The sequence below is a fragment of the Cyrtonyx montezumae genome, unplaced genomic scaffold, assembly GCF_038088225.1.
Source record: "Cyrtonyx montezumae isolate F1298 unplaced genomic scaffold, pur_monq_1.0 scaffold_25, whole genome shotgun sequence".
NCBI lineage: Eukaryota > Metazoa > Chordata > Aves > Galliformes > Odontophoridae > Cyrtonyx > Cyrtonyx montezumae.
The window spans coordinates 16,054,411-16,081,493 of NW_027071992.1; the positions used below are offsets into that span (position 1 = coordinate 16,054,411).

Sequence of the window (27,083 nt, forward strand, 5' to 3'; positions counted from 1 at the left end):
GTAGAAATCTCTATACTGATGAAAGCTACAAAACAGAAGAGCCAGCATCAGCAACATGCTTGCTTCTACAAAGCATTCAAAAAGAATAGCAGTGGTGGGGAAGGAAAACCCTCCAAACTACATCCTTATGTTTGCTGAACTTTTGTGTAGCCTGACTGGTGTGACCTATGTCTTGCTGTTGGCATGTGGCTGGATGGTGGCTGTGCGTGCACAGTATGGACAGGAGGTTGTTGGATGTTGGCACATCTGATAACAATGCAGTGAGAGCATTCTGCAGCCACGTGGAACTCTTCAGAAGAGATTATCTATTTATATTCAGCTCATTCTTTTTTGGTAGATGTCAGGGATGTTTGTAAAGCATTGTCTCGAGGAGGATTTGTCTGTATCACCTGTATCTTTCAGAATCCCTGCAGAAACATCCGGACTGTACTAGCAGGAGAAGAAGAAAAGAATCTTTAGAAGAACCAATGTATGGTGCTTACTTTAATATTTTGGAAAGTCAGTCATAACCCTGGATATTTTAAAGCAAAAATAACTTGCATTGATGCTGAGCAGATAATAGAATGGTCTGAAATGCTTGCTAGTCAGCATCGCTCTGAAACAGTCAGTTTAGGGCAGCAGTGAAAAAGGATTAAGTCTTAAAATCTGTGAAGTTAAAAAGAACTTACATTTTCATTAAAGCACCCATTTATGTGTCTTCTTGGAATAGACTGACTCGTCACTTTTTTAAATGCAGCTTCCTTGTTTCTCTGTCTTCCCTTGCATAGTCTCATAAGCCTCTAGAAGACAAAAGTAATAGAATTGATGAGATGGTAGAAAACTTCTCACATTTGAACTGCCAATTCCAGTCCAGTAAAGGCAATAAACAAGAATAATTACAATGCCATTGCTATTTGGACAGAAATGAACAGATTTTCAGGAAGAGCGAATTCTGCAATACTACTAGCTGCAGAGGAAAGTTGTTGGCAGTCCTCCAGTTTGCTATTCCTTACTGTCAATAGATCTGTTTTTACAGGTTACCGTTTGGCTTGGAGGGACTGCATGGCTCTTGCAGGGTGGCCTGCTTTAGCCTAGGCATGATAGGCTGTTGTCAGTCACTACAAGGAAAAATTGGCTTGCTGCTGGCAGCTCTGAAGGGTCTGAAGAATTAGGATTAGCTGGGGCCATAAGGCCAGAGGTGTACCTCAAGCTACTCCAGCAAGTGCCTCCAGGTATAGTAGGATGAGGGCTGCCAGTACCCAGCATTTTCTGGGGTCTCCATACCATTCCCTCTCCTTTGTCTCCCACTTACCTCCCTCCACTTCAAATCTGCTGATAAACCCATTCACAACTGAAACATGGGAAACTGGCACTGATTTCTATTGTCACATTATGTTGAATGCCTGAGAATGTAATACAAACAATTCTTTCATACTCACTCCTGCAGGAAACATTCCCTGATACTCTGCTGTCTCAGCTTTATCCAGACTCTTCCTGCATGGTTTCTCTTGTTCTTGTTTCTTACTGTACCTGTTTCTGTGTCCTGTCACAGCATATTTTTACAGCACACTGAAAGTTACAATTGCAAACTTATGCTGTGGGGAAGCCACGTGAAATAGTGAATGTTTCTAATTACGAACTTAAAGCTGCATTTCTAAGCTATTTGCTTTTTTATTACACTTTGAACAGCCTGGAAATGTGCTTGGCTACAATTAGACTTCAAGATACAATAGGTGAATTGTAAATGAAAACCATCCAGTGGAAAATTACACTATTAGCCTGGAGCAGTAGCCCTAATCTTTACAGTTTATGGCGCTAGGCAGCCTACACATCCAATAATGTTGTGTGAATCCATAAAGGTGAAAGGACAGTCTCTTAAAAGCATAACGTTTTAGTTTAAAAAAATTAAAGTCATTATTACCTTTTTTAATGTTTCTTTATTATTTTTGAATATTCCCAGGCTTTTTTACTTTAGTCTGGCTTAAATAGAAAATAATTTATCTCAGCCTTACCAATATACATTAAGCAATATTTCAGAAAGGACTTCATTTAACTAGTTTCGGTCATGATTTTGGAACCTGCAGGGTAAAAAAATAGTCTTTATTCTGTATGGAGCAGGATAATAATAATTGTAATTTAAAATCTTTGTGTTGAACAGTTGTGCTTGGATTTTAAAATCTTTTCTTCTGTAGAGTTGTATGAGAAATGGTCTGACCTTACAGTCCAGATCTGCTGCTTTAACAAAACACTTAACTGATTGTACTAATTAGAGGCTGTGATGCACACCTCTAGCAGTGTTCATGGAGAAACAAGAGTGACAATGTCACATCTGGCACAGGAAGAAATGAGCTAAAGCTACACAGGAACAGGGAGGGACTGGAGCCACGTGCATCTGAGTTCAAGAGAGCAGAGCTCAGTTCGGAGCTGTCTGAAGCTGTCCTGTCCTGGCTTCTGGAAAGAAGTTGTCACACTGGCTAAGATTGACATCCGGAGCCACCAGTCTGAATACAGCCCCTTCATCTGCTTGCTGCAATGAGAGCCAAGGGCATTTCAGATGCTGTTGGGGATGGTTTGATTAGGGTGTTCAGTAATTATGTTAGCTGGCTTGACCACAGGACATTAAAACTTACATCTTGTTCTCCTACAGTTTAGGATTTGATTAGGTGCCAGTTCACATGAAGCTTGCCATAGTCGTTAGAATAAAAAGAAATGAGAAGAGCTTTCACTTGGCTTATATAGAAGAGCTCTGTATAACAGCTTGTTTCCTGGGGAACAGGTGAGATATCCTCCTTCTGCTTTGTTTCTCTTAATTCCACTTCTGATTTCAGGTTCAGATAATATTCAGGGTCCTCCATTGGTGGATGCAGTTTTTTTGGGGAAGGGTACTTAACAGGTTAAAAAAGTTCTTTAATGATTTGCTATGTGATACAGTCTGTTAAATGAAATGCTTTAGTTTTAAGATGTACAATATTGCTGGTGTGTTTGGATTTAAAGCAGTTTGCTTTCTTCTTTTCTTCTGGAAAAGGAGTTTGCTAGTGGCATTTCCCTTGTATTTCTTCGAAATGCTACAAAAAGAAATAGATTTTTTTGACCATCTCCCCAAACTGTCACTATTCCTTTAGAATTGTACTTTTTTTTTTTTTTTTAATTTATGGAGAACAGCTGGGCAATTGTTCCTCCAACAATGCAAGTGAATCTCTTAACAGATGGTTTTCACAGTGGCTTCTACAAAAGCAGCTTCTTACATCCTGAGGTGGAATGTTTGTTCTTCAATCCAGTTATCTTGACAGTACTTGAATTAAGTCTTTGCTGTTCTCCTTGCATGGTAAGAATACAATGTTTATCAAGCATTTCTGCACTGAAGTCCCATTTACCCTTTAATTTTTCTTCTACAATAAAAGAAAAGCTATTGACTCTATCCTTAAACCTCAGCTCTGTTGCAATGTGTTCAGCTAGAGAAAGTGTAATGAAAATGTGAAGTTCCTTCAGCTGGAAGTGGTTTTACAAGGGAGGTCTTGAGTGTGGTTCCATCAAAGGTACTCTCTTCAGACCTTGAGACTGTCTTCCTTCTACTGTATCCAGTGAGGAAAGCATATTAGAAATAATAATAATAATAATAAAAATAGGGAGTTTTGAACCATGTAATTGTTTGCATATAGAAACCAGGCTTACTCAAGTAACATTTAATCTGTTTTTGAAGCAGGGGTGAGTCTTCACACTGCATTGATGTCTAAACTCTTACCTCACAGACTTTTAACAGCTGTAGGAGTCTTATGCTTAGAGAGATGATTTTTTTTTTCATCTGTGGTGTTCCTGTGACAGTCATCCTAAGTATGACACGCGACACGCCTACGCTTTGCTGTGACAGCAGAATCCATGAATCAGCACAGCCCCGCTGCACTGGCGTCAAGGAGAAGCATCCTGCCTTTGAGGGCCAGTGGCTCCAGCAATGAGTTTTGGGCTGCATGCATGTGTGAAAGGAGTGTTTTTCCAGCTTCCCAACCTTGCTACATCCCTACTGGGAGCGCAGTAGCTGCACAGGCTATAGGTTTGTGAGCACCCCAGGCTGGAGGAGATGATCAGATGTTAAGGTAGCCTGAGTTGCCAGAAAATTCATTTCTCCGCCCTTTCACAGAAAAAGAGTATTCCAGCCTGGGTTGCCAGCTGAACTGTGCTGTTGTAAGCTGTGGAAGAGATACAAAACATACTGCAAGCAAATGTCTCAGATTTGTGGTTGAATAACCTGTCAGTTTTGCAGCTGGTTGTGGATGAAGGATGAAATCACTGCATTTATAGTGTGAGGCTCACTGAGTAGCTCCATCTTGATTCAAGCCATTGTTATAGACTCTTCTGTGCTCACCTGCCTCTATCCATTTGTGCTCTCTGTGCAGATGTGATTAGAAAGTGATCTTAGCAGTCATTTTCAGGCAGAATTCTCAAGGAGCCCAGCAGGATGTCATTGTGGTGTGGCCTAGTAAGAAACCCTGTTAGCTGGTTGTTAGTGGGCTGGAATATTCTCCCATGAAAAGAATGCCTTTGCTGTTCTAATTGTGTCCTGTAAGATCTGTTGATGGTACAAGACCTATGTTTCTTCTGGTGGCATCTGTGAAACAATGTTCTCTAGGAGAAGCCATAAAGTATGGCTGTTTGCTAGTCGGGGAAGGATGTGGAAACAGTGAGGAATTGGACTGATATACATGGAGAATGCATCTCCAAAGCATCTGTGATATTGTGTGCTCATGCATTTGTGAGATGTATTGGGTGTTCTACTGGGTGTCATTTTTTTAATTCTGAATTTTAAATGTGGCTTATTAATGCAATTGAATACCCACTGGTGTGATGGAAATAGAGAACAATTACTTGTTTATGCAGGACAAGCAGGAATGTTTGTTCAAGGTACTGGGCATAGCCGTAACTGAAAATGTGTTTGGCATGGTATCTTATATAATTAAAATGCCACACTTTGTCTCTTTGCATGGGTGCATGTGTCACTGTCAGTACCTCAGAATTATCATGGGCATGACAGCAGCAGGCAACTACCTCTGTAATTTACTTGGTGCGAAAGCTGGATCCAAGAACTAGTAGCTCAAACTGGAGTTCAGCCATACAGATGTATTTAGAAACTTAAAAAGCAGACACAAATTCCCTGAATCCTGCCCTTATATAGCTGGGGAAGTAGTTATATCTGAAAGGCTCTTGGAACAGTTGGAATAAATGGCCCTAAACTATACTGTTTGTGCAATTTAATATCCGTTTCTGTTCAGAGCAATTCTGCAGGGATTATGCATAGTGTAAAAGCAGAATAATTTAATTTTACTATGTTAAAGTCTATTACCTCCTGCAAACAGGAAATAGTTTCCATCTTCTTGATAACGCCAAAATGACCGAGGTGGGAAATTCAAGTGCATTATATTTTACTGCTTAAGCACTGTTATGTACTCAGCGTTGACTGCTGTTCTGCTTCAGATGTTTGGAAATAGTGCTGATATAGAAGCATAAGAAACAGATAAGGGTAGTGTAGATGTACAACAGCTACCCTATGACTAAACATAATGCAGTCTTGATGTCATTCTTAGCATGTGAAATTTATTTTAGTGGCACACAGATTGCGACTAAATTGTTGATCTGTGTGGCACAGATGAGCCAGTTGTTCTGGGTGTTTTCTGAGCATGACCCTATTTCTGTCTCTGTGATCTTATCCTGTTGGGCTCAGAACAGCCTCGTTGTGCTGTTTTGGGATCTTTCCAACGTTCTGCAGTAACAGTACACAAGCTTGTGTGACAGTGCTGAGTTTCCAGTCACTGATCCTGTAGTTTAGACTGAAAATGTTGTTTTGGAGGTAAAATAGTGATGCGAACTTTTTAATTATTATTTTTTTACTTCAATCATTGTAGAGACAGAGAAGTGTTGAAATGGCAATGTAACCAGTTTCAGTTGAGATCATCCTCATTCTGTCAGTCTAGAGCACAGGTTACCGGTGGGTAGGCTGTTAGGGAGGAGTTGAGCTTTCTCACACCTTCAATGATTATCTCCACATGAGACCTTCTTTGACACTAATGGGTTCCCGGCTATGGGCCATGAGCTTAAGGGTAAAAATAAGAGATCTGGGAATGAGGGAGATGGTAAAAGCCAAAGAGGTTGTGCAAAAGAGCTGTAAAAAGCCAGCAAACCTAAAATTGTGTCCTGAGATGGCAGTACTTACCTTACAGCCTAATCATTATGATTTGTGTCATCAGTACATTATGTGATCAGGCATCATAATGGGCCAGGACTCTGCTGCTGCTTCTGAAGGTCATTAGGATGCGGCTAGGTATCTTTTGTTTGTTCAACAGGAGCATCAGCTTGGTTAGGTGTGTGTGTGCAGTGAATTATCCTGAAGAACCATCCAGGGGTTAGGCTCTATGTAGATGAGCTTTTTAAACCAAAAGTTCCATCTGAAGCATCAGAAGTTCTCTTTCAGCTGCGGTGCTTGGGACAAGCACCTAATGAGACTGCTTTAGTACTGCTCTAATACACTTACTAGGCAGCAGTTGAGAAGACATTCTATCTTTCCAGGTTTAAACAAGGCTTTCTGAAACTGCTTCAATTAGCAGCTAATGACAACCTTTCTTAGTTGCTTCTCTTGTTGTCTTGAATAGCCAGATAATGAGAACAATCATCCAGAGAGACTCCAATTTATTTACTATTTTCTGTTTTGTTGGAGGCTTCTGGATATTTGAGCAAGTAACATTCCTGATTTGTGATTTTCCATAAGTGAAGTGTCCGAGTTCAGCTTAAATCTATCACTGCTTTTAAGATGCACGTTTCAGATAGCATTTTCCAGCAGTGCAGATGTTACAAACCTTAAATTAATTCACAAAACTGCTTCAACGTTGCAAAAGATGGAACTAATAGGTAAGGAAAATAGTATTTCTTTCCTATGTCTGTCCTTTTGATGATAATAGAATTTAAGTTATCTACAAAAGGCTGTTTCAGCTAAATATCTCAAGTCCACCAGCATTTGAAAAGAAAGTAATGAGCTGGAAGTGTTTCTGTGCCCACCTACAGTGTTAATTGAAAGCTGTGAGGATAAAGAGATAGAAACAGTCTCGAGGGACCTTTCTCACAGAAACTTTTCGTGAACGATCTCTCCTGTATCCAGATACATGTTTGAGACATCCTCATTAAGCTAAAAAAATTCATAGGTAATGAGAGGTCTTCTTAATGCTTCCCCATGCATTAATTCTACAGGAAACTTAGAAACCAGATTGAAGCCCTTCGGAGATATCCCATACTTGTGTTTTGCTTATTTGTTTCTACGCAGCAAAAGATAGATGCAAATGCGAACCTAACACATATAACTGAGAAGGTACCTTAGGGGGAAGATGTTGAGGGAAGCTGTGCATTTTTTATTTATTTTTTAAGCTCATGCTGTTCTTACCATTTTAATTGTGATCTCCTTAGGTAAATTAAACTCGCAGAGAGAAGGAATGGTCAGATGTAACAGATCGGTGAAGAGGTGATTCTATATTCATTGATCAGAGATCTGCGACAGAAGTGAAATGTTGGGGAGCTCTGTCTGAATGACAGTGTTTGGATGATAAGGAGAAAGTTACTGAGGAAGATAACTGAGCAAAGAGAATGAAGCCGTTCACAAGGCAATTCTGGGAAAAGATGATGTCAAGTAAAAGAAGCAAGTTGCACACTGCACCCAACCTTTAAAATGTCTGAAGAACAATCTGGCCTGTAAGGCTTTTGATTTGTTTATGTAATTTTCTGCTTAATATCAAAAACTTGCAGGAAGGAACCACTTTTCAGGACTATAATATGGTCTCCTGTCCATTTCCTCTGTGGTGTACTCTGAAGTGTAATATTGGTGCTTACTTCTGGTGCGTGCTCTCAAGTGTATTCAGTAGAAATGCATTTATGAAAACGCTCTTATCTCACAGTTCAGAACCATGGAGGAGAATCCAGCTTTCCTGCTTTTGTGTTGAACAAAACTTCACCTCTCTGGATCCCAGAATACCCACATATAAAATGGTGATGATTCAGACACCTTTCAAAAACACTTTGAAAGATAAAAAGGAGAACAGAAGAGCTGAGACACAGGAAAAAGAGCTTAGTGTCACTACAGGGAGCACAAAGAAAGCTATCTGGGTGATATAGTAACAGACAAAAAGGCAAACAAAAATTCAAGAAGATGGAAATGCTGCAGAGTAGATAAAATGCAGCAGGGCTGATCTAGATCAGTAGCATGGTGCCTGGGACATTGCATGTGTTTCTGATCATCCACTTTCAAAAAGGACATTGTAGAGCCAGAAAAAGTTGGTTTAGAAAAAGAAAGAGATGATGAAAATAGTGAGCTTGGTTCTTCTTGTAGAAGAGAGTATTACAAGGCGTGTTAAGATGGAGAAAATGATCAAAGAGGAGAAAAAGGAGCTAAGGAGCTAGCTGGTACTTGGACTCCAACTCCAAAACAAAACTTAGTGAGGCTTAACACATCCCATGGTGGGGTGAAAGGCTGCGATGCAAATCCATTACTGTGGCTTATGGATCCACTGGCACAAGGCATCACCAGTCAGAAGGGGAGAGCTGATGGGTAAGGAGAGTGTCCAGAGCTGCATACAAGCTGACAAGTTAAGCTCCCCCAAAAAATTCAACCTCTCTAATTTGAACCTTAGGCACTGGGTACTTCATGATCTTATGACTGAAGACCATTTCTCTGTTCAGATGGGCAGAGTTCATTCAGTTCACAAGTAACTTTTTTTTTTTTTGAGGTATTCAGCATAACACACCAATTGTCTGATGATTGTTTTTAACCCTGATTCATAAATTTTCACCTGTTCACAGCACATGTCCTAGCAGCAAATCATTTTGGAAGCAGTTGCAAGCACTCAGCAAATCATACTCCAGGGCTATAAGCCGGGAGCCCAGCAGAGAACGGAGACCTTACTTACTGAACCTCTTGTTGGAAATATGGTTTAGGACACTTGGCCATTTCATGTAAGACCTTGAAAGTAAAGGTCCCTGTCTCCTAGGACAGCCCAGGTTTCTGTAAGAGCAAGATCATCTTTTTCTCCAGTGTGTTCTGCTCCCCCATTCCCTATGTGACTCCCAGCTTCCGAAATCACATACTTAGGTTCTCTTCCCAGGTTGCCTTAACCTTCATCTGCAGTGCGACCCCTGAATTACCAAGGACAAGGGGTTACATGAATGTGCCATTAAAGCACACAGGTTGCAGGAACTGCAGCAGCTGTACTTCAGAGCTTGGCTAACCAGCCCTGCTGTTTTTCTGTAACATCAGTTCCCTGCAGTTTTAACAGAGGGAAGTGAGCTGTAAAGAAAGTCTGGCATGGCCTGGCACAGCAACACCAGCATGGCTCAGGGCCGTTGGAGCACTCAGCTTTGTGCCACCAGCCTTAGCTACTGATTTCTTACCATTTCAGGAAGGCTTCTGAACCGTAGCACAAGGATATTCAGGTACCCACTGGGTAAATAATAGCAACAGTAGGTTAGCTGACCCCATACTATCTCTTCTTTGTTTTCTTGGATCTGTTTGCCCAGGAATATCCTTCCACCACTCATGGCCACCCTTCCACACCTTTTCTCTCTCCCTTCTCAATCTAGTTCACGTCCCCCAAGCAGATCCAAGGGTTCCTTCTTGACATCCCTCTGCCAGTCCCTTGCCCTCATCAGCCTCATGCTGCAATTGGTGAGAGGGCAAAACCCTCGGTGTCTTGCAGCTGCCTACTTCAAACAAGGCCTTCTGGAGCCCTGTGTAGGGCTTCAGAGCAGGAGCAGCAGCCCACAGGGAGGGAAGCAAGCAGCAGGAGCCATTGAGCATTCTTCAGTGTACTGATGGCTGTGCTCACCCTTCTTTCTCCATTCCCAGCTAAACAGCTTCTCCCCTTGCTGGAGGAAGGGGATCTCATTTGGCTTTTTGTGCAGGGAAGTATCTTCCTTGACTTTTTCGTCCTACGTTGTGTGGTGTTTCCTCTGCAATCTGCTGCATTGCTTTGAAGGGGGGTCTGGTGACAGATGGCTTGATTTAGGCTGATAAAGGGGCTGCCTTCAAAGGAGAAGTGAGGCAGAAGCTGTCTGGTATGATATCTCTTTCTGGCACAGTCCATGGAAGGTGAGGAAACAAGCTGGGGCCGGATGGAGACCAGCTCCATTACAGAGAGCACGGAGAGAATTAAACTTCTCTTTGAAAATGTTAAATGGTGTCTGTTTGCCCTTATTTCAAACAACTCCTGCTGAGCTGAATTTACCTCAGTATTTCAGGGATACTCTGGTCCCTGTTCGGACCACTGCACTATGTGAAAGATAACAAAATATCTTCAGATGCTCTCGAGGGACAGTGAGGAACGTGGCTGGCATTTTGCATGCCATGGGCTGGAAGCTCAGCGTGCTAAAACCTCACGCACCCTCGCTGCTTTCCATCTGCATCCTCTGGCAGCATTGCTGGTGTCGAGCACCTCACTGAGCCCAGCCCCAGCAATGGAATGGCATGCTGTCCTGGCTCTTTGCAGCTAATGGACTGCAGTCCTGCAGTAAGCAAGGGAAACATAAAGCCAGCTTAGTGCCACTGGTTTCAATAAGGGAGGAGAACTGCTACTTCTGCAAATAAAAATAGTTTTTTTCTTAAGAGATCTTAATTTTCCATGCTTTTCTTTATTTCTTAGGTATGGGAGGAGAGGAAGCATCTCTGTCCTTTGGAGACAGAATAATTTATAAGCAACGTTCATAAAAATGAGTGGTTTCTCTTTAAGTCAGCCATTGTGCCTTCATCTCAGTTTCCCTGGTTAGTCGCATAAGGAGTCTGCTTCTCATATCAGTGTGTCAGGGGAGAGCTGAGCCAAACAGCATTTGTTCAGACGAGAATCTGTATTCCTCAGCCGCTACCCAGTAACAGAGACACAGGCGTGGGGGTGAGGTGGGCTCCTATTTTAGAAGCCAAAATGTTTTGTGCCTTTGGAATCTCTCGCGTGTGACTGGAAAGCCATGCCGAGGTAGAGCTGCTGAAGTTCTGCCTTGGCTTTCACATCCCCGCCCCTCAGATGTGTTTGCTGTGCTGCTGCTTCTGCTCGTTTGTGGGGTTATTTCTGTCACAGGCTTGGCTAAACAGAAACTCTCCTTATAAATATGGAAATCTGTTGATTGAGCTCTCCATCTCTTGGGACAAGTTCAAAGCGCTGCACTGAAGAGAAAAAGGCTGCTAAGCACTCTGCTTGGCAGCATTGTTCTCTGTGCTAGTGGAAAGAAAACAGCAAGTTTTTCCTGCTAAGATCTACCTTTGCAGGCAGAGCAAGTGACCTCTTGGGCTGTGCTCAGGACAATGTGGCTTTGGAATAAAGCGGCTTTAAAGCATGGTGACGTGAAAACAGAAGCAGTCCTTCAAAGTGCTGCCCTCTGAAACTCATTGCTTTTACCCACCAGACATCTAGCTGAGATTTCAGCCTGGGCTGTGGGGCAAGGCACAACACAGGGAGGAAACTACAGGCCAGTCTCACCTCAGTTCCTGGCAAGATCATAGAGCAAATCCTCCTGAAGGGTCTACTAAGGGACATCGAAAATGAAGATGAGGTGATTGGTAGTAACCAGCATCTTTGTAGGTGACATGGACAGTGGGATCATGGGCACCCTCAGCAAGTTTGCAGATTATGCCAAGCTGAGTGGTACAGTTGACATGCTAGAGGGAAAGGATAATGTCCAGAAGGACCTGGACAGGCTTGAAATGTGGGCTCATGCCAACCTCATGAAGTTCAACAAGGCCAAGTACACAGTCCTGCACCTCGATCAGGGCAGTCCCAAGCACAAATGCAGGCTGGGCAGAGATTGGCTTGAGAGCAGTCCTGAGAAGAAGGATTTGAGACCACTGGTTGATGAAAGACTCAACATGAGCCAGCAGTGTGCACTTGAAGCCCAGAAAGCCAGCTGTATCCTGGGTGGCATGAAGAGAAGCATGACCAACCAGCTGGTCAAGGGAGAAGGTTCTGCCCCTCTGCTCTGCTCTCGTGAGACCCCACCTGGAGTACTGCATCCAGTTGTGGGGACCCCAACACAAGAAGGACATGGAGCTGTTGAAGTGGGTCCAGAGGAGGGCCATGAAGGTGATCAGAGGGCTGGAGCACCTCTGCTATGAGACAGGTTGAGAGCTGGGACTGTTCAGCCTGGAAAAGAGAGGGCTCTGGGTGCACCTTATAGCAGTGTTCCAGTACCTGAAGGAGGCCCACAGAAAAGCTGGGGTGGGACTTTTCGTAAGGATATGTAGCGACAGGATGAGGGGAAATAGCTTTAAACAGGGTGTCACGCTCCAATATAAAGGAGGGAGACGAGGTTCTTTATATGTATATGTATACCCGAGGGCGAGATTAAGACACAACGGGTCAAATGTTAGCCCAACCAGTTTATTACAAATACTAGTTGCTTAGGGATATGGGGAAGGGAAGGTGTGCGATAGAAAAGAGATGAAAAGCAAGGAGACTTGGCAGAAAGCAAGAGAGATATAATCACCACCGTGGATCCAGCGAGGTTCGTAGTAGGTCCGTTGATCTCAGGAACCTTTCTGGTCACCGCGGGGGATGGGAGATGGCAGCAAGCAGGCCTCGGGGTCCGTCCTAAGTCTCTTCGGGAGCTCTCCTCAAAGATCTTTTCTTTGGGAGTTCTTCTCCAAAAATCCGTAGTTCAGTGAAGGCCTTTTATCCCCCATTTCTCAGGAGTTTTTTTTTTGTGTGACATGTCTGGCCCAACAGATAAGCCAGCAGCGGATGTTGCCTTCATTGCCATGCAGGCGCATTGATTTGTGGTGGTCAGCTTCTCCAAGCCTACCCCCCCAGAAAAGACTATTTGCACCTATTCCTGCTTATCTTTACAACCGTAAGCAGAGACAATGAGGCACCATAACACCCATCCAGATAACCGGCAGTTATCAGTCAGAGTCTTGTCACCAGAAAAGGCCTTACAAAGCAAGCTTTGAGGCAAAAGAAAGGAAAACAATTTCTGTCTTTCACACAGGGAAAGGGTAGATTTAGACTAGGATGTGACACTGGAACATGCTGCCCAGAGAGGTTGTGGATGGACTGTCCCTGATACGATAGGGCTTTAAGAAAACTGATCTAGTGAGAGTTGTCCCTTCCTATAGCAGGGGGGTTGACACTAGGTGATCTTGGAGGTATCGCTTCCAGTCTAAACCATTCTATGATTCTAGGTACAAGCTGTGGGTAAGGGCTGGCAGAATCCCCTGCTCTGGACAGGGTTGTGGTTGCTGCTGAGATCTTCTCCTGTCTGCAGACTTAGAAGTGTGTCAGAGGCTGAACTTTGGGCAGCTGCTCATTGTTTGGGTCACACTGGAGTATTCTGAGTTTTTAGTTTTCTTAAATGGCTTTGAATGTTATTGGGCATCCATTATTCCTGAGAAACCACTTGAAATCTCGCTCCCAGAGTGGTGGGTCTTCACACTACTCCTTCATGTCTCTGACTGGATCCAGCTTTGCTGCCCATTTCCTATCCTTCATTCACTCAGTACCCCTCCTCTCTGGGATTCAAAGTGACTTTGGTGCTGGTTGAAAGCACACGTTTGCTCCTCCCTCAGTATGCTGCCTGTTTGCATTTATTACAGCAGCATCTCCAGACCCTGTGCTTCCCTGGAAAGCAGGGAACCCTTGGGGTTTCCCTCCAGTTGACTTTAGTTGTTTTCCTGGGATGGTTTTGGCTGAATAGTTAAAGAGAGATGCAGTGACTTCCTACTGAAAGCCTTCAGAATTTCTCCTTGTCCTTAATTATGTGAGCAGACTGAATAACGGGGGTGTGCAAACTCAGCTTTTGAAACAGCAGGCAGCCTGCATGAAGTATCTTGGGTTGAAGAGAGTAGATCTGGCAAACACAGAGTAGGTGTACAGTGAAGACATCCTGCAAGGAGTATGCAGAGCCCTCTGGGAGAGATTTACTAGGGGGCAAAAGCACTGCATGACAAAGAATGATCCCTGGAGAAATGAACAGGAAGAGCAATCAAGCAGTTCAGAAAAGAAAAAAAATAAGGAAATGGATTTAAGGTGCCAGTGGTATTCCAGGGCAAAAAGCAAGACCTCATTCATCTTAACATGTGTAGGAATTGAACATGTGAAAATCAGCTGCCTTTCAATGAAAAAATGTCCTGTCTGCTAACTGGAGAACAGGTGGCCCCAGAGGTTTGCTACTAATGACTGTGACACTGAGTGGTGGACTGTAGCCCTTGGTCTGCAAAAGGTACGGATGTTGAGCTGACCCGGCCTTTTCCTGCTATTGTTCTTACTGCCAGAGTCTCTGGAAGCCTAGCAACACAGGATTTGCCATGCTAAATCCAGTTCATGGCCTATGAAGGTGATTATCCAATCTCCAGGATGTTGGACAGAACTTACAGCACTGGAACAGGGCTCTCCTACTGTCATTTGTATTGTGCTGGGACATTATTGTCAGAATATGTCATCACTGCAGTACCTGCCAGGACCAGCCAACATTTTCAGTGTTTCCTACAGGCAAGCTTTGGTTTCGTATTTCACATACAGCTGGAACAGCCTGGCTGTCTATAAACAGGCCATGGGCAAGAGGATCTGTAAATCTGTCTGTGACCATGGCATTTTAGCAGTGATGGCACCACTTGTTTTGCATGTTCTCAGCCATGGGTGTTAGGGCTGCCTTTGGAGGGAAGCACAGGTCATCTGTGGTGAAAAGCTTTTTTTAAACACAGCTTTGGTGTTGATGACGCTTCATTAAAGCCTTGAAGAGGTGGGACATACCTTTGAAGGAAGCTCTCTTCTCACAACAAGCATGAATTCAGTCACTGTAAGTTCCTGCAGTGGTACTCCAGGGGCAGCACTGGAGCCAACTAATGTAATTTTCAATAGGATGCACCTGTAGGAGCTCAGGTTCCTATTTCTGCCTCCAGACTCCAAATACATTATGACTTTGTCTCAGGCACATGTCTCAATTTTTAATTGTTTTGAGGATATTCTTCCTCATGAGTTGAGTTTAAAAAAGCAATTGTAAAAATGCTTGTGGGGGGTTGAGATCCTGGCTACATGCCAGTTGCTAAACTAACTCTTACAACAGCTACTAAGCTTTTGTGTTTACTAAGTGCTTGTGGTGTTTTATTGCCTTAATCATGTGCCTCGTTGGTTTTCAGAGCTGTGCATGTATAGTCAGAGATAGAAAATGAAAGACATAATGCCCTCATGTATATAACCTTTATGTGGACAAAATGTTTTAGTACTGAAGCATCCTGACAACATACCTAAGTTAATAGCTGGTTTAAAATAGTTATTGTACACCATCCACTTGTCAAATGCTGCAGGCAGTGAGGAGTGCAATGTGGCACTTCTCTGATTTGCAATGTTAATGATCCAATTTAAGTCATGTAAAGTTAGCACAAGATATCAAAGCTATAAATGCAAGTGATAATAGGGATGGCTGGTGCTTGTGTATGAGAAGAGCCTGGAGGGAAATACGGTGTTAAATATACTCTGTCATGATGGAAAGGAAAAGACTGGAGGCTGCTTGTGCTGCTGGTTTCTCTAAGGGAAATCTAACAGAGATCATGTAATTACTCCCATTTTTCTTCCTTGCCCCCCAATTGCTTTCCCAAAGCATTTGGTCTGCTTAGAGAGTTGGTGCTTCCCCTGTTACTGTGGACTCCCAAGATTAGCCATACATCATCATCTAAAAAAATGGGACATTCTTCCCTGTGCTGCAAATGTCATTTCTGATCAGGAAAACAGACATTTGAAACTTCTTGTTCACTTGCTACTGCTTACATGTTCTGCTTGTTGCATTTTGTTCAGATTCAATGTGAAAGTCAGGCAGTGCTTTTATGGCAAGAGTTTCCAGGGAGCTTTTCAACACCATGCCAAGGGGAGACAGACTGGCAATTCTGGACCCATTTTAAACAAAACAGGGACCTCAGCTCCTTGTCACCTGCTGATGGGTTGAGCTTCACCTATTGCGAGTGTGCAGGGGAGAATGTAAAGTCAGTGTAGTTCTGGTTCAGTTTAATTAATAAGACTTGAGGTTTTAATCATGCAGCAGTATTAACACTGCAGGCTTTTCAAGTTGCTGGAAAAAATATGGCATCAAATACTGGTTTGTATTGTATATGATAGTGAACTAATTGCATCTGAAACCTAGATCCTATAGTGGATATTGCAGGCCTTTTTGTTACTGTTATATAAGATTTATTTAGCAGTTGCTCAGAAAACAGCAGTGCTGTGACTGGTGCATTGGCAGAACTAGCAGAATGTCAATAAACAGTTGTTGTTTATTGCTTTTTTGAAAATGAGTCAGTAGCTATCTGAGTTTATTTCAGTGCATCAGTTGCCGTGTTGCCAAAACACCACTTGTTTTCACAGGTGCAGAGTGGCTATTGGTAAGATGAGTGGTTAATACATCAGGTTCAGCAAGGTGCCCACGGGGATGACGGGTGGTGACCATGATGTCTTAGGAGCCTTCTGCTTTGGTCACTGTGTGAGTAAGAAGTGAATTCCGTCAATATGTCAGGCTTAAAAAAATCATGTTTTCCTCTGGCTCACCCAGAGAGAAGTGACCCTTGAACTTCTATATATTAAATAACTTCTAATTCCCAGGATAAACTAGTTTGCTTGCCTAAATGAGATGGGGTTAGAAGCAGGCTCCTTTCTTCTTCAGAAGGATGTGGGAATGAGTGGCTGCAAGAAGTGCCAAGCAGCCTAAGGGCAGCTGGAAAGAGGTCAGAGCATGAGGATGTACAGCTTTTGTCATCCCATCTGGGATGTGTGCCAGAAAAGCTGGAGCGCAACAGCAAGGGTGCAATGAAGCATCACATTCCCCAGCCTGGGTGGATGAGTGCTAAGGGTCTCCAGGCTTAGTTCTATGTCTTGGCAGCAGTGTCACTCTTCACTGTTTGAAGCCAAGCGTAGAGCACCATGGTTCTTTTTTCATGCACAGGACAAACACAGGGTGTGCATTTGCACACCTTGTTCCTTGACCCAACAGCATACCGTGATGACCTGAGCAATAGTGCTGGAGCGTGGATATTTTGGCTTTGTTCAGCTTCATGGCACTGTTACTTTGTCACCTGAGTGCTGTCTACTTTAAACCAGATAAACTACAAAGCTTCAGAGCCACTATAACTACTTATTTTCCCTAAGTTGATCCTCCTCCTATATTCTGTTCTGCATAAATACAAACTCTACCAGTGCTTATGCTGTCATTTAGAGATGCAAGAGCTGTAGTAACCCAATCCTGCTGTGTTGTGTTTTGCTCTTTCCAAATCAAACATTTCCTTTATGAAGTTTTATGTAATTTTATACTGACCTTAGAAAACAGTTCCTCTGTTTTTCTGTTCAATGTTTATACGTGTGAGAATGCTCTAGGCAACTTTTCTAAGCCCTTCTTTAGAATCCAGATTCATAAAGTAGTAGCGGTGTTTGAACCTTTTCCTGCTACTTAAAACCATTTCACTGTAATTTAGTACAATCATTGCTCCACACATATTAAATCATGTAATCATAAAGTGGTTTGAGTTGGAAAAGCCTTAGACCTAAGTAGTTTCAGCATTCCACAAGAAATAAAAATATCCTTGTCGTGTGGGGAGAGGCTGAAGGAGCTGGGAATGTTCAGCCTGGAGAAGAGGAGGTTCAGGGGAGACTTTATTGCTCTCTATATCTTCCTGAAGGGGGGTTGTAGTGAGCTGAGGGTCAGCCTCTTCTCTTGTGTAATCAGTGATAGGACTAGAGGGAATGGCTTCAAACTGCGCCAAGGGAGATTCAGGCTGGGCATTAGGAAATACCACTTCTCTGAAAGGGTGGTCAGGCACTGTAATGGGCTGCCCAGAGAGCTGGTGGAGTCACCAACCATGGGGGTGTTCAAGGAATGTTTGGATGTTGTGTTGAAGGACATGGTTTAGTGGGAGCTATTGGTGATAGGTGAACGGATGATCTTTTGGGTCTTTTCCAACCTTGGTGACTCTATGATTCCTTCAGCCTGAAGAAGAGAAGGCTGTGTGACAACCTGATAGCAGCCTCTCAGTATCTAAAGGGTAGCTACGGGAAAGAAGGGGACAGATGCTTTAGCAGTGTCTGTGGCAATAGAACAAGGGGAAATGGCCTCAAGCTCAGGGAGAGTAGATTTAGATTGGATATAAGGAAAAAGTATTTTACAGTAAGGATGATAAGGCACTGGAATGGGTTACCCAGTGTTGTGGTTGATGCCCCTTTCCTGGAGACTTTTAGGGTGAGGCTGGATAAGGCCCTGAGCAACCTGATCTAGTTGCAGTGTCCATATTCATTGCAAGGGAGTTGGAGAAGACAGCTCTCAGAGGTCCCTTCCAACCCTAGGGATTCTGTGATTCTGTGAAATAATGTAACTGCGGTCAAGACCCACAGATTATTGGCAGTGAATATAAATGAACATCCAGAAGGAAGAGGATGAAGAAGTTGAACAAGACTAACAAATTAAGGTGTCTAGGAAGGAGGGCTGAAAAGAACCTAGAAAGATCAGAGATCTTAGTGCCTTACTTGAAAACCAGATTAAATTGTTGAGTCTAGGATGGGAGTGATAGAAACTTCTCAATGACCTGAATGTACCCCTTTGCATTGGTACTAAGACTTCTGGTATCTTTAAGCTGGGCAGAAGACAGGTGGTACTGAAGAGACACAAAGCTAATGGGTGGCATTCTCAAGCAGCCAGATCGTCATGATTCACCAGCTGATAGTCACACCCAACAACTTGTACGTTGTTTCTTTCCTTGAAGCTAAAATGTAAGGGTGAACTTCTACCTCAGCTTTATCAAAAAGCAGAGCTGCTTTAATTAGCACAGAATTTCCTACAGAGAACAGAATGTAGAACTGTAAAAATGACTGATGTCAAGGGTTGGTAAGGGTGGGCACATGGTGACATCTCAGTAACCATTTCTGTTCATCAGAGCAGCTGACAGACACAGAAACTGCATATACCGATTCCTTTCCTCGTGCACTGGAGTCCCAGAGGAGACATGAGGTGGAAGGCAGAGGTTCGTTAAGCTTACAAGATGTTAGAGGTGTTGACTGTGAAGGAAGGAAAAGAAGCTGCATTTCCAAAGGTGCTTCAAGGGTGTGTTTGTGTCAGCACCATTGCTCAGGGTGTAATGCTGTTGTTTCCTGGGTTTTTGGGGTTATTTCACTTTGCAGTCAGTGTGTGCTTATTGGGAGAGGCAAGCAGTGAGATTTTACTCTCGGACTCTACAGGCTGCTGACTTTGTGCACTATAGCAGATCCTGTGTTTCATACTAAGTACTGCAAAAATAAAGGGGAGTGAGGTGGAATGGAGAAAGAATAAAAACTCTACTGAATGTGCCATACTCTTAGCTCCCTGATTTAAGTTGAAAATGTTTTCAGCTTCTCCCCATGCCCCTGTGTACTGAGGATTTCCACTAATTCTGCACCACAGAGGTTTGTCAGAACTAACTTCTAATGTTCACGCATGGCACACTGTACACAGCACAAGATACTACCAAGCAGGATGGCAAAGTTTTCAAGGTCCATTGTGTTGAGCCCATAGAAGAAAAACAAACTAATAATGAATTGCTCTGCTGCTTAAATGCTGCCCTTCCCAGGCTCAGTTAAGCTGTGAGCATGTGGAAAGAAAACTTTGATTAAACTCTGGCCCGCAATAGCTTGATTTACTGTATGTTTCTCCTAAGAATAAAAGGGATAAGGATGTTTCAGGATTTAAAGAAAAAAAGAAAAGTAGACATCTAAAATACATTAAATTCCTAGAGCCATTCTGGAAGATGTGCAACCATATCTCTGCACTTGTCTTTCACATGTGAGCACTGTTTGCTGGCCAGTAAGTAGGGAAACCACATCTGGCCTGGGACTAGTCACACTGCACAGCTGTGACACTGGGGTCTGAGCTGAGTGCCTCATCTAAGGAAGGTCTAAAGAAAAGCATAAAATAACAAGGTGAATTCCAGTGGAAAAAGAACACAGTGAATCTCCGTGTGCTTGTAGCAGAAGGCTAAACTAGTGATGTAAACATTTCTCCCCATAACTTTGCTACAGAAACAAGTGCTTTAAGTAGGCACAGTAGCAAGGAGAACACTTATGCTCAGATACTATGCACAGAATCATAGATACATGAGCCTCTGAGATCATCCAAGTCCAACCATCCACCTACCACCAATATTTCCCCACTAAACCATCTCCTTGAGTAGAACATCTAAATGTTTCTTGAACACATCCAGGGACAGTGACTCCACCACCTCCACAGACAAGCCCATTCCAGTGCCTGACCACTCTCTCAGAGAAGAAGTTCATTCTAATATCCAGCCTGAACCTCCCCTAGCACATCTTGAGGCCACTCTGTGTAGTCTATTGCTAGTTATGTGGGAGAAGAAGCTGACCCTCGCCTCACTGCAGCCTCCCTTCACATAGTTGTAGAGAGCAATGAGGTCTCCCCTGAGCCTCCTCTTCTCCAGACTGAACAATCCCAGCTCCCTCAGCCACTCCCCTTAAGACTTGTGCTCCAGATCCCTCACAGCTTCATTGCCTATCTCTGGATATGCCACAGTGCCTCATCATTGTTTTTGTTGTACTGAAGGGCCCAAAACTGAACAAAGTATTGGAGGTTTGGCCTTGCCAGGGCTGAGTACAAAGAGGCCATCACTTCCCTACTCCTGCTGGCAACACTGACACAAGCCAGGATGCCACTGGCCTTTTTGGCCACCTGGGCACTGCTGTCTCATGTGTAGCCAAATGCTGACCAACATCCCCAGGTCCATTTCTTCCCCACAGTCTTCCAGCCACTCTGCCCCAGTCCTGTAATATTTAGCCTGGGGTTGTTGTGGCCAAAGTGCAGGACCTGGCACTTGGCCTTGTTGAACTTCATCCCATTGGCCTCAGCCCAGCTATTCAGCCTGTCCAGATTGCTCTCTAGGGCCTTCCTACCCCCAGGCAGATGGACACTTTCTCATCTGCAACTAATGAGGAGCAGTTGTGACTGGTCACCAGCTGGATGTAACTCCATTCACCACCACCCTCTGGGCCCAACCCTCCAGCCACTTAGTTCCTTATCCAGCAAAGAGTGTACCATCCAAGCTACAGGCTGCCAACTTCTCCAGGATAATACTTTGTGAGACAGTGTCAAAGGCTTTGCTAGAAGTCTGGATAGACTACGTTAATAGCCTTTCCTTCATCCACCAGGTGGGTCAACTGATCATAGAATGAGATCATGTTAGTCAGGCAGGACCTGCTTTTATGAACCCATGCTGGCTGCACCTGATCTCCCCTGTTGTTCCACATATGCCATGTGGTCTCCCTCAAGGTGATCTCCTAACCTTCTCTGGCACCAAGGCCAAGCTGATAGCCCTCTAGTTCCTAAGATCTCCTTACAACCCTTTTTGAAGATGGGAGTCACAATGGCAAGCCTCCAATCCTCTGATACCTCTCCAGTTGATGAGGAACGCTGTCAGATGGGGAAAGTAGCTTGGCAGACACTTCTGCCAGCTCCCTTGTCACCCTCAGGGGGATAGGTTGTTCCTGTGGAGCCCTGCACATTGTTGCAGAACCTGTGAAAAATGATGGACATGAAGACTGATGGTACCTTTTTAGCATAATAGCCCATCAGCTGTTGCATGGAATACTGAGTTTGTTTAGCGCTGCTTGCTGTTAAATGCTGGTTGATATCATATTCTTGCAGAAAATAAAGGCTGGCTGCTCCCTATTCACGTCCCACTCTGGATTATCTAAACTTTTTTCAGATGTCCCATCCATTGTCTTTTCCTGGCTGATGATTCTGTTACTCTGGTCTTCTGCAATCTATCATCCAGGATCTCTTCCTTGATGACTCATCACTTTCATTTATGAAATTCGGATTTTTTTCTCTTCTGTCTGCCACTTTTATCTTCATTTAATTTAAACTGTTGTATTTTTATCATTTGGCTACTTATTTTGTCATTCAGTGTGGTTATTAAAGATCTTGTATTTTTCATAGAAGTAGGATTTTTAACCTAAGATCCATGTCATTCATCATTCATGTCTAATTGTGTTCTCCTAGAGTCTGGCTTGGTTGTTTACAACATACTCTGACCTTTTTCACTGTATCATTAAGCTGCAACTACACTCCTCCTGGCAGTGGTTGCATTTTAAAGGAAGTTTCAGTACTGTTTTTTGTCACTGAATGCAAAGTCCTGTAAGCACCATCCATTTTAAGTACTGTCAAAGAAAGTCTGCTGAACAGTGCAAGGCATCAGAGTTTTGATAAAATTACGTTATATGATGAGTTTCTTTTAAGATAGAGCCTAATACAAGAATCACATTTTATCTCATAAGCACAATGTAGTAAAAATAGATAATGTATTAAAAAAAGCAAAGAGAAGGAAGGCATGTGGGGGGAAGAGGCTCTGGTTCACAGAATCAGAGCATCAGAGTAGCTGAAGTTGGCATGGACCTCTGTGTCCATCTGGTCCAGCACCTAGGGTAGTGTTCCTGATCTCCAAGGATACTCCACAGCATCTCTGGGCAGCCTGTTCTAGTGCTCCACCTCCAGCACAGCACAGAAATGCTTTCTGATGGTTAGGAGAAACCTCCTACATTCCAGTTTTTGAGAATTGCCTCTTGTCCTGGCAGTGGGCACCACTGAAAAAGACTCTCTCTAATTTGTATTCAAATATTTACAGATACTGATAGGATCCCTGCCTTTCCAAGCCTCTTCTTCTCCAGGGTAAGCAGTTGCAGCCCTCAACCCCTCCTTGCAGGAGTGGTACTCCTGTCCTTCTGTCAGTTTGGTGGCCCTCTATTGAACTCTCCAGTATGCCCACGTTTCTCTTGTACTGGGAGGCCTCAAAGTTGACCTAGCACTCCAGGTACTGAATAGAGGGTATGGATCACCACTCTTGACCAGCTGGCAGTGTTCTGCCTAATGCAGCCAAGAGTACTGTCTGCTTTCGTAACAGCAAAGACGCTGCTGACTCACTTTCACTTTGGTGTCCACCAAGCAGGATTCCATGTTTTTTTTGCTGAGCCCACAAAGGGAAAGGGAGCTCATCGAGTTCACAGAGTGCTTTCTTATTTAGAGCACTAACTGGTTTATGTAATTATCATTACCAAATCAAGCATTTTTTAATAGAAAATGTGTACAAAATGCAAATTCCAGAAATTCAGAGATTGGCAATATTAATTAGCCAGTGTTTCTTCAGACTTTGAACCTAATACTAAATGTTTGTTTTCCTGCTGAAGCTCTACCTATTATAAATAAGTATTTATATACTATATATGTGTATATATATATCTGCATGTTCAGTATGATTCATAAATTCTAGGTGAGAATGCATTAGGAAAGCAATAGTACTAAATGCAGAGTCCAATGGGCTTCAAATTTTCAATAAAAGATGTTAAAAAACCTGAGAGTTCTGTAAAGTTAATTCTGCCTGGTGTCTGCAGGGAACCTGAAGGCCATCCACTGCCCACCTGGTACCTCACTGCAGCAGCTGAGAATCCCCATCTTGCCCTCTTCTTGAGGGCTTAGTGCAACAGAGATACCAAGTCTTGGGTTGGGACGTGGAGTGGGGGATAGGAAAGAAAGGGTCATAGGAGCTGATGGAGCTGGGACTCTTCCCAGTTGATGGTGAAATCATGAGATTCTCAGTGGTAGAAATCAGTTGGCCAACTGGGGGGAGGTGCAGAGCCCCTGCTGCACCATAAATGGATATAGGTATGTCTGATGGCAGGCACAGCATGGTGATGCCTGCCCAGCCATGGTGATGGTGGATCCATTCTCCATCACTTCTTCCTCCAGAAGTGGATTCACCTCTCTGGGCTCCATGTTACCATCATAGACATCAGAATCCATCAGTACCATATCAGTGCTGCTCCCAAGAAGTCAGAACGTCTTACTGGGAGGAGAGTGTGTCCTCCCGTTTGAGAAAATTCCTCAATACATCCCAAAGCAGGTGTGCAGATATTCTCTAATAACACACGTCTTCACTTAGAGTACTCTGCTCATGAGGGCACAAACAGATCAGTGACAGGGACTGCAGACACTGGGTTCCCCTCTTTTCTAGGGTTTAGAAGAGAAGTCAGAGACAGCTGAAGACCATGGCATTTAGATTCTGAAAGTGTCCCATGCTGAACAAAACATGGCTATGCTTGTGCCAGGAGGCCTGTGGCCTGAGAAGTGCCCTAGTGTTGAAGGAGGAGGAAGGCTGTGCATGACCAAAACATGCTCAGCGAGCTAGGCTGTCTAAATGTAACTTGAGAGCCTGTGGTGTGTTTCTGATGGATGTAGCTACGTCTGACATCAGACAGTGCTGTGGTGCCTGCCCAGACCTGATGATGGTAGATCCCTCTATATGACTTCTTCCAGAAGTGGATCCACTTCCATGGATTTCATGTCACCATCACAGGCATCAGTGTCTGTGATGGCTATAAGTTTCTCAGTGCCTATGGCCTGAGGGGTGTCCTAGCTTTGAAGGAGGATAGGTCCACATTTGTCATAGGGGGAAAGGGATAAAACCTGTCTCAACAGTGATAAGTTATATAGGATCACCTCTGCAGAGCACAGCTGCAGGCAATTCCAAAATGTTTGAAGTCAAGCAAGGCAAGGTGGGAGTTTGGCCTGCTGGGTGGGGGTCTTGTGAAGCGTAGGCAAAAAGTGCGAGGCCCCTGGAAGTGACACTAGGCGGCTCAGGAGGACTACAGCAATGCTGTCCGTCACTGTAGGATGAAAATCTTCATGACAAAAGCTCACCTAAAGGTGAAGCCAGCCTGTGCTGTAAAGAGCAACAAAAAAGATCTATATAAAATATTTTAACAGCAAAAGGAAGGGCAGAGGTAGGCCCAAAAGGGTTTAAAATCTGCCACAGAAGGACTCCAAAGTACCCAGGAGCTGCGTAGGGTGGCTCTGTTGGTGCCCATGGCCGTACCAGCATGTGGGGCACAGAGCATGTGGTACCCATGGTGGAACAGCTGCCTCTGAGATTTTTCTGACCCCATCTAATGGGGAAGGACTGAGGGTGGCATATAATGTTCATAGGTGGTGATTCATGTGGTTCATAGGGTGGCATATTGCTCAAGACCAGGTTGGATGAAGCCCTGGGCAACCTGATCTAGAACCAGATCTGGAGGTTGGTGGCCCTGACTGTGGCAGTGGAGTTGGAACTTGTATAACAGCCAGTTAGATAAGTGACTGCATAATCTTAAGCTAAACCTTTCTGTTTTGTTTCATTTTCTGTCTCCACAGGATCCAACAGCTGCATCTATTTCGGACAGAGATTGTGATACAAGAGAGGGAGAGACTGTAGCCATGAACTATAAGCCGTCCCCACTCCAAGTGAAATTAGGTGAGTCTTTGCTGTTGGAGGGTGAAAAGGCTTAATCCAAGGTCTGAAATACAGTGATGTACTAGTGAGATCATATTCAGATCTCCACTTGTATAGCTGAACATGCCAGCTCAGCTCAGAAAACTCACAGAGCAGTTTATCAGTATGATTCTATTGCTCGGGGAACCGATCTATAAACATTCAAGGACTTTCTGTCTTGGGAAAAATATGCCCTCTTTGAAAAGGGGGCATATTTTTTCAAACCTACAGAATTTTATCAAATTGGCCAGAAAACAAGAAGGAATATGGAGGGGCTGCAAAAAGAAAATATGACTACAAATGAAAGGGAAAGGATCAGATACTTGGACCATTATCAGGAGAAGACAGAGCTGTGTTATTGTGAAGTGGAGGAATTATAGATCTGTAATAGTTCACTGCTATTTCTGTGCAGTATTTCTGAGGTTGTAGAAGCAGTACCATGTATTAGCACAATACACTACTTCCTCACAAGACTAATTCTTACAAGAGGATAGCTATCCACACATGGCCATCTTGTTTCCAAAGCCTTATTCACTGTTGTGCCATACAGATCCTGACAAAGGACAGGTCAGAGGATTAATAGTTCATTAATGACAGTGGCACATAAATCAGGAGTTGGCTCAGAAAATTAGGAGACATCAGTGCAACAAAGTCTCAGAAATATCATAGAGAAAAAACATGAAAGCTTCAATAACAGAAGTGAGAAAAACGTGCCAGGAGAAATGCAATCTGCTGTAAATTAGAATTTACCAACTGGAAGTAAATAAAGAAGTGTGGCATCATTGCAAGACAAGGAATGATAAAAAATGGACTAAGACATTAAAATGCGTCGCAGTCACGCTTCTGCAGCATTTACCAGCTTTTTTCCAAACAGCAGGTACAGCAGAATGATTAATTCTTCTGCTGTAATTTTTTACTTTACCATATAAAGAAAATTGTATTCTATTTGGCCACTGATGAATGCCATTAGCCGTTAGCAAAGTGGGAAAGGTAGATATTAGAAGAGTATTAATCCATTTTTTCTGGTAAATAAAGGTGTAGAAATGCTACACCTGTGCAAGATATTTGAAGTGCTGTATAACAATCTCAGTTCCACCAAGGGGAATAAAAAAAAAGAATAGTTGACGCAGATGGTGTCAGCACTGGAAAAGCTGGTATAAGTTGAGAGGGCTGTATTGCATCTGAAAATTAAAGCACGTTTAACCATGAAAGTAAAAACAGCTTCACTTGGCTGCTTCTGGGAATAACAGAAAGAGAAAACCCCCAGAACTTGTATTATGTTAGAGCTTTGCAGTGTTACAGAGGAATGCTGTCACTAGGACCTGCTAGTGCTCTTGCCCTGTGAATATTCAGTTGACCACACTGTGGTTGAAATCTACCTGCTTAACAGCAATTATCTGACAAAGCTGATGAGCATGTTCCTGCCTGGACTCATGAGAAAAGTCTGCTCAGAAAGCTCTCTGCCTGTGGATACAGTATGCCTCTTTAATTAGGTGAACACATATTTAATGGTATTTGGATTGGCTTTCTGTTCTTAGCCTTACTCTGATGAGCACAAGGTTACCTGGGGCAAAACGAGACGGATGGCATTGTCTGCAGCCAGTGTAATATGCCTTTAATCCACATCAGCTCCCACTGCTGTCATTCTTAAAATATGCCCGACCTTTGCAGTTTTCAAGCCATTTAACGTCTCACATCTCTCTGCTTTGATTCTTTTTCTTCTAACTCAATCCTTAGTCTCTTCTACATTAAACTCATCAGGATTTTGATTGTTTTTTAA

At 43.4% G+C, this 27,083-nt stretch overlaps 1 protein-coding gene across 3 annotated transcripts in view; it reads left to right on the top strand.

Annotated features, from left to right (window-relative positions):
* Positions 1-27,083, top strand: part of FAM219A (family with sequence similarity 219 member A) — an 86,526-nt gene that overhangs the window by 29,666 nt on the left and 29,777 nt on the right. For all 3 annotated transcript variants that reach the window (XM_065740119.1, XM_065740120.1, XM_065740121.1), the window contains exon 2: positions 25,186-25,285. In XM_065740119.1, coding sequence (XP_065596191.1) covers positions 25,186-25,285 — 100 coding nt within the window. The remainder of the gene's footprint in view (positions 1-25,185; positions 25,286-27,083) is intronic.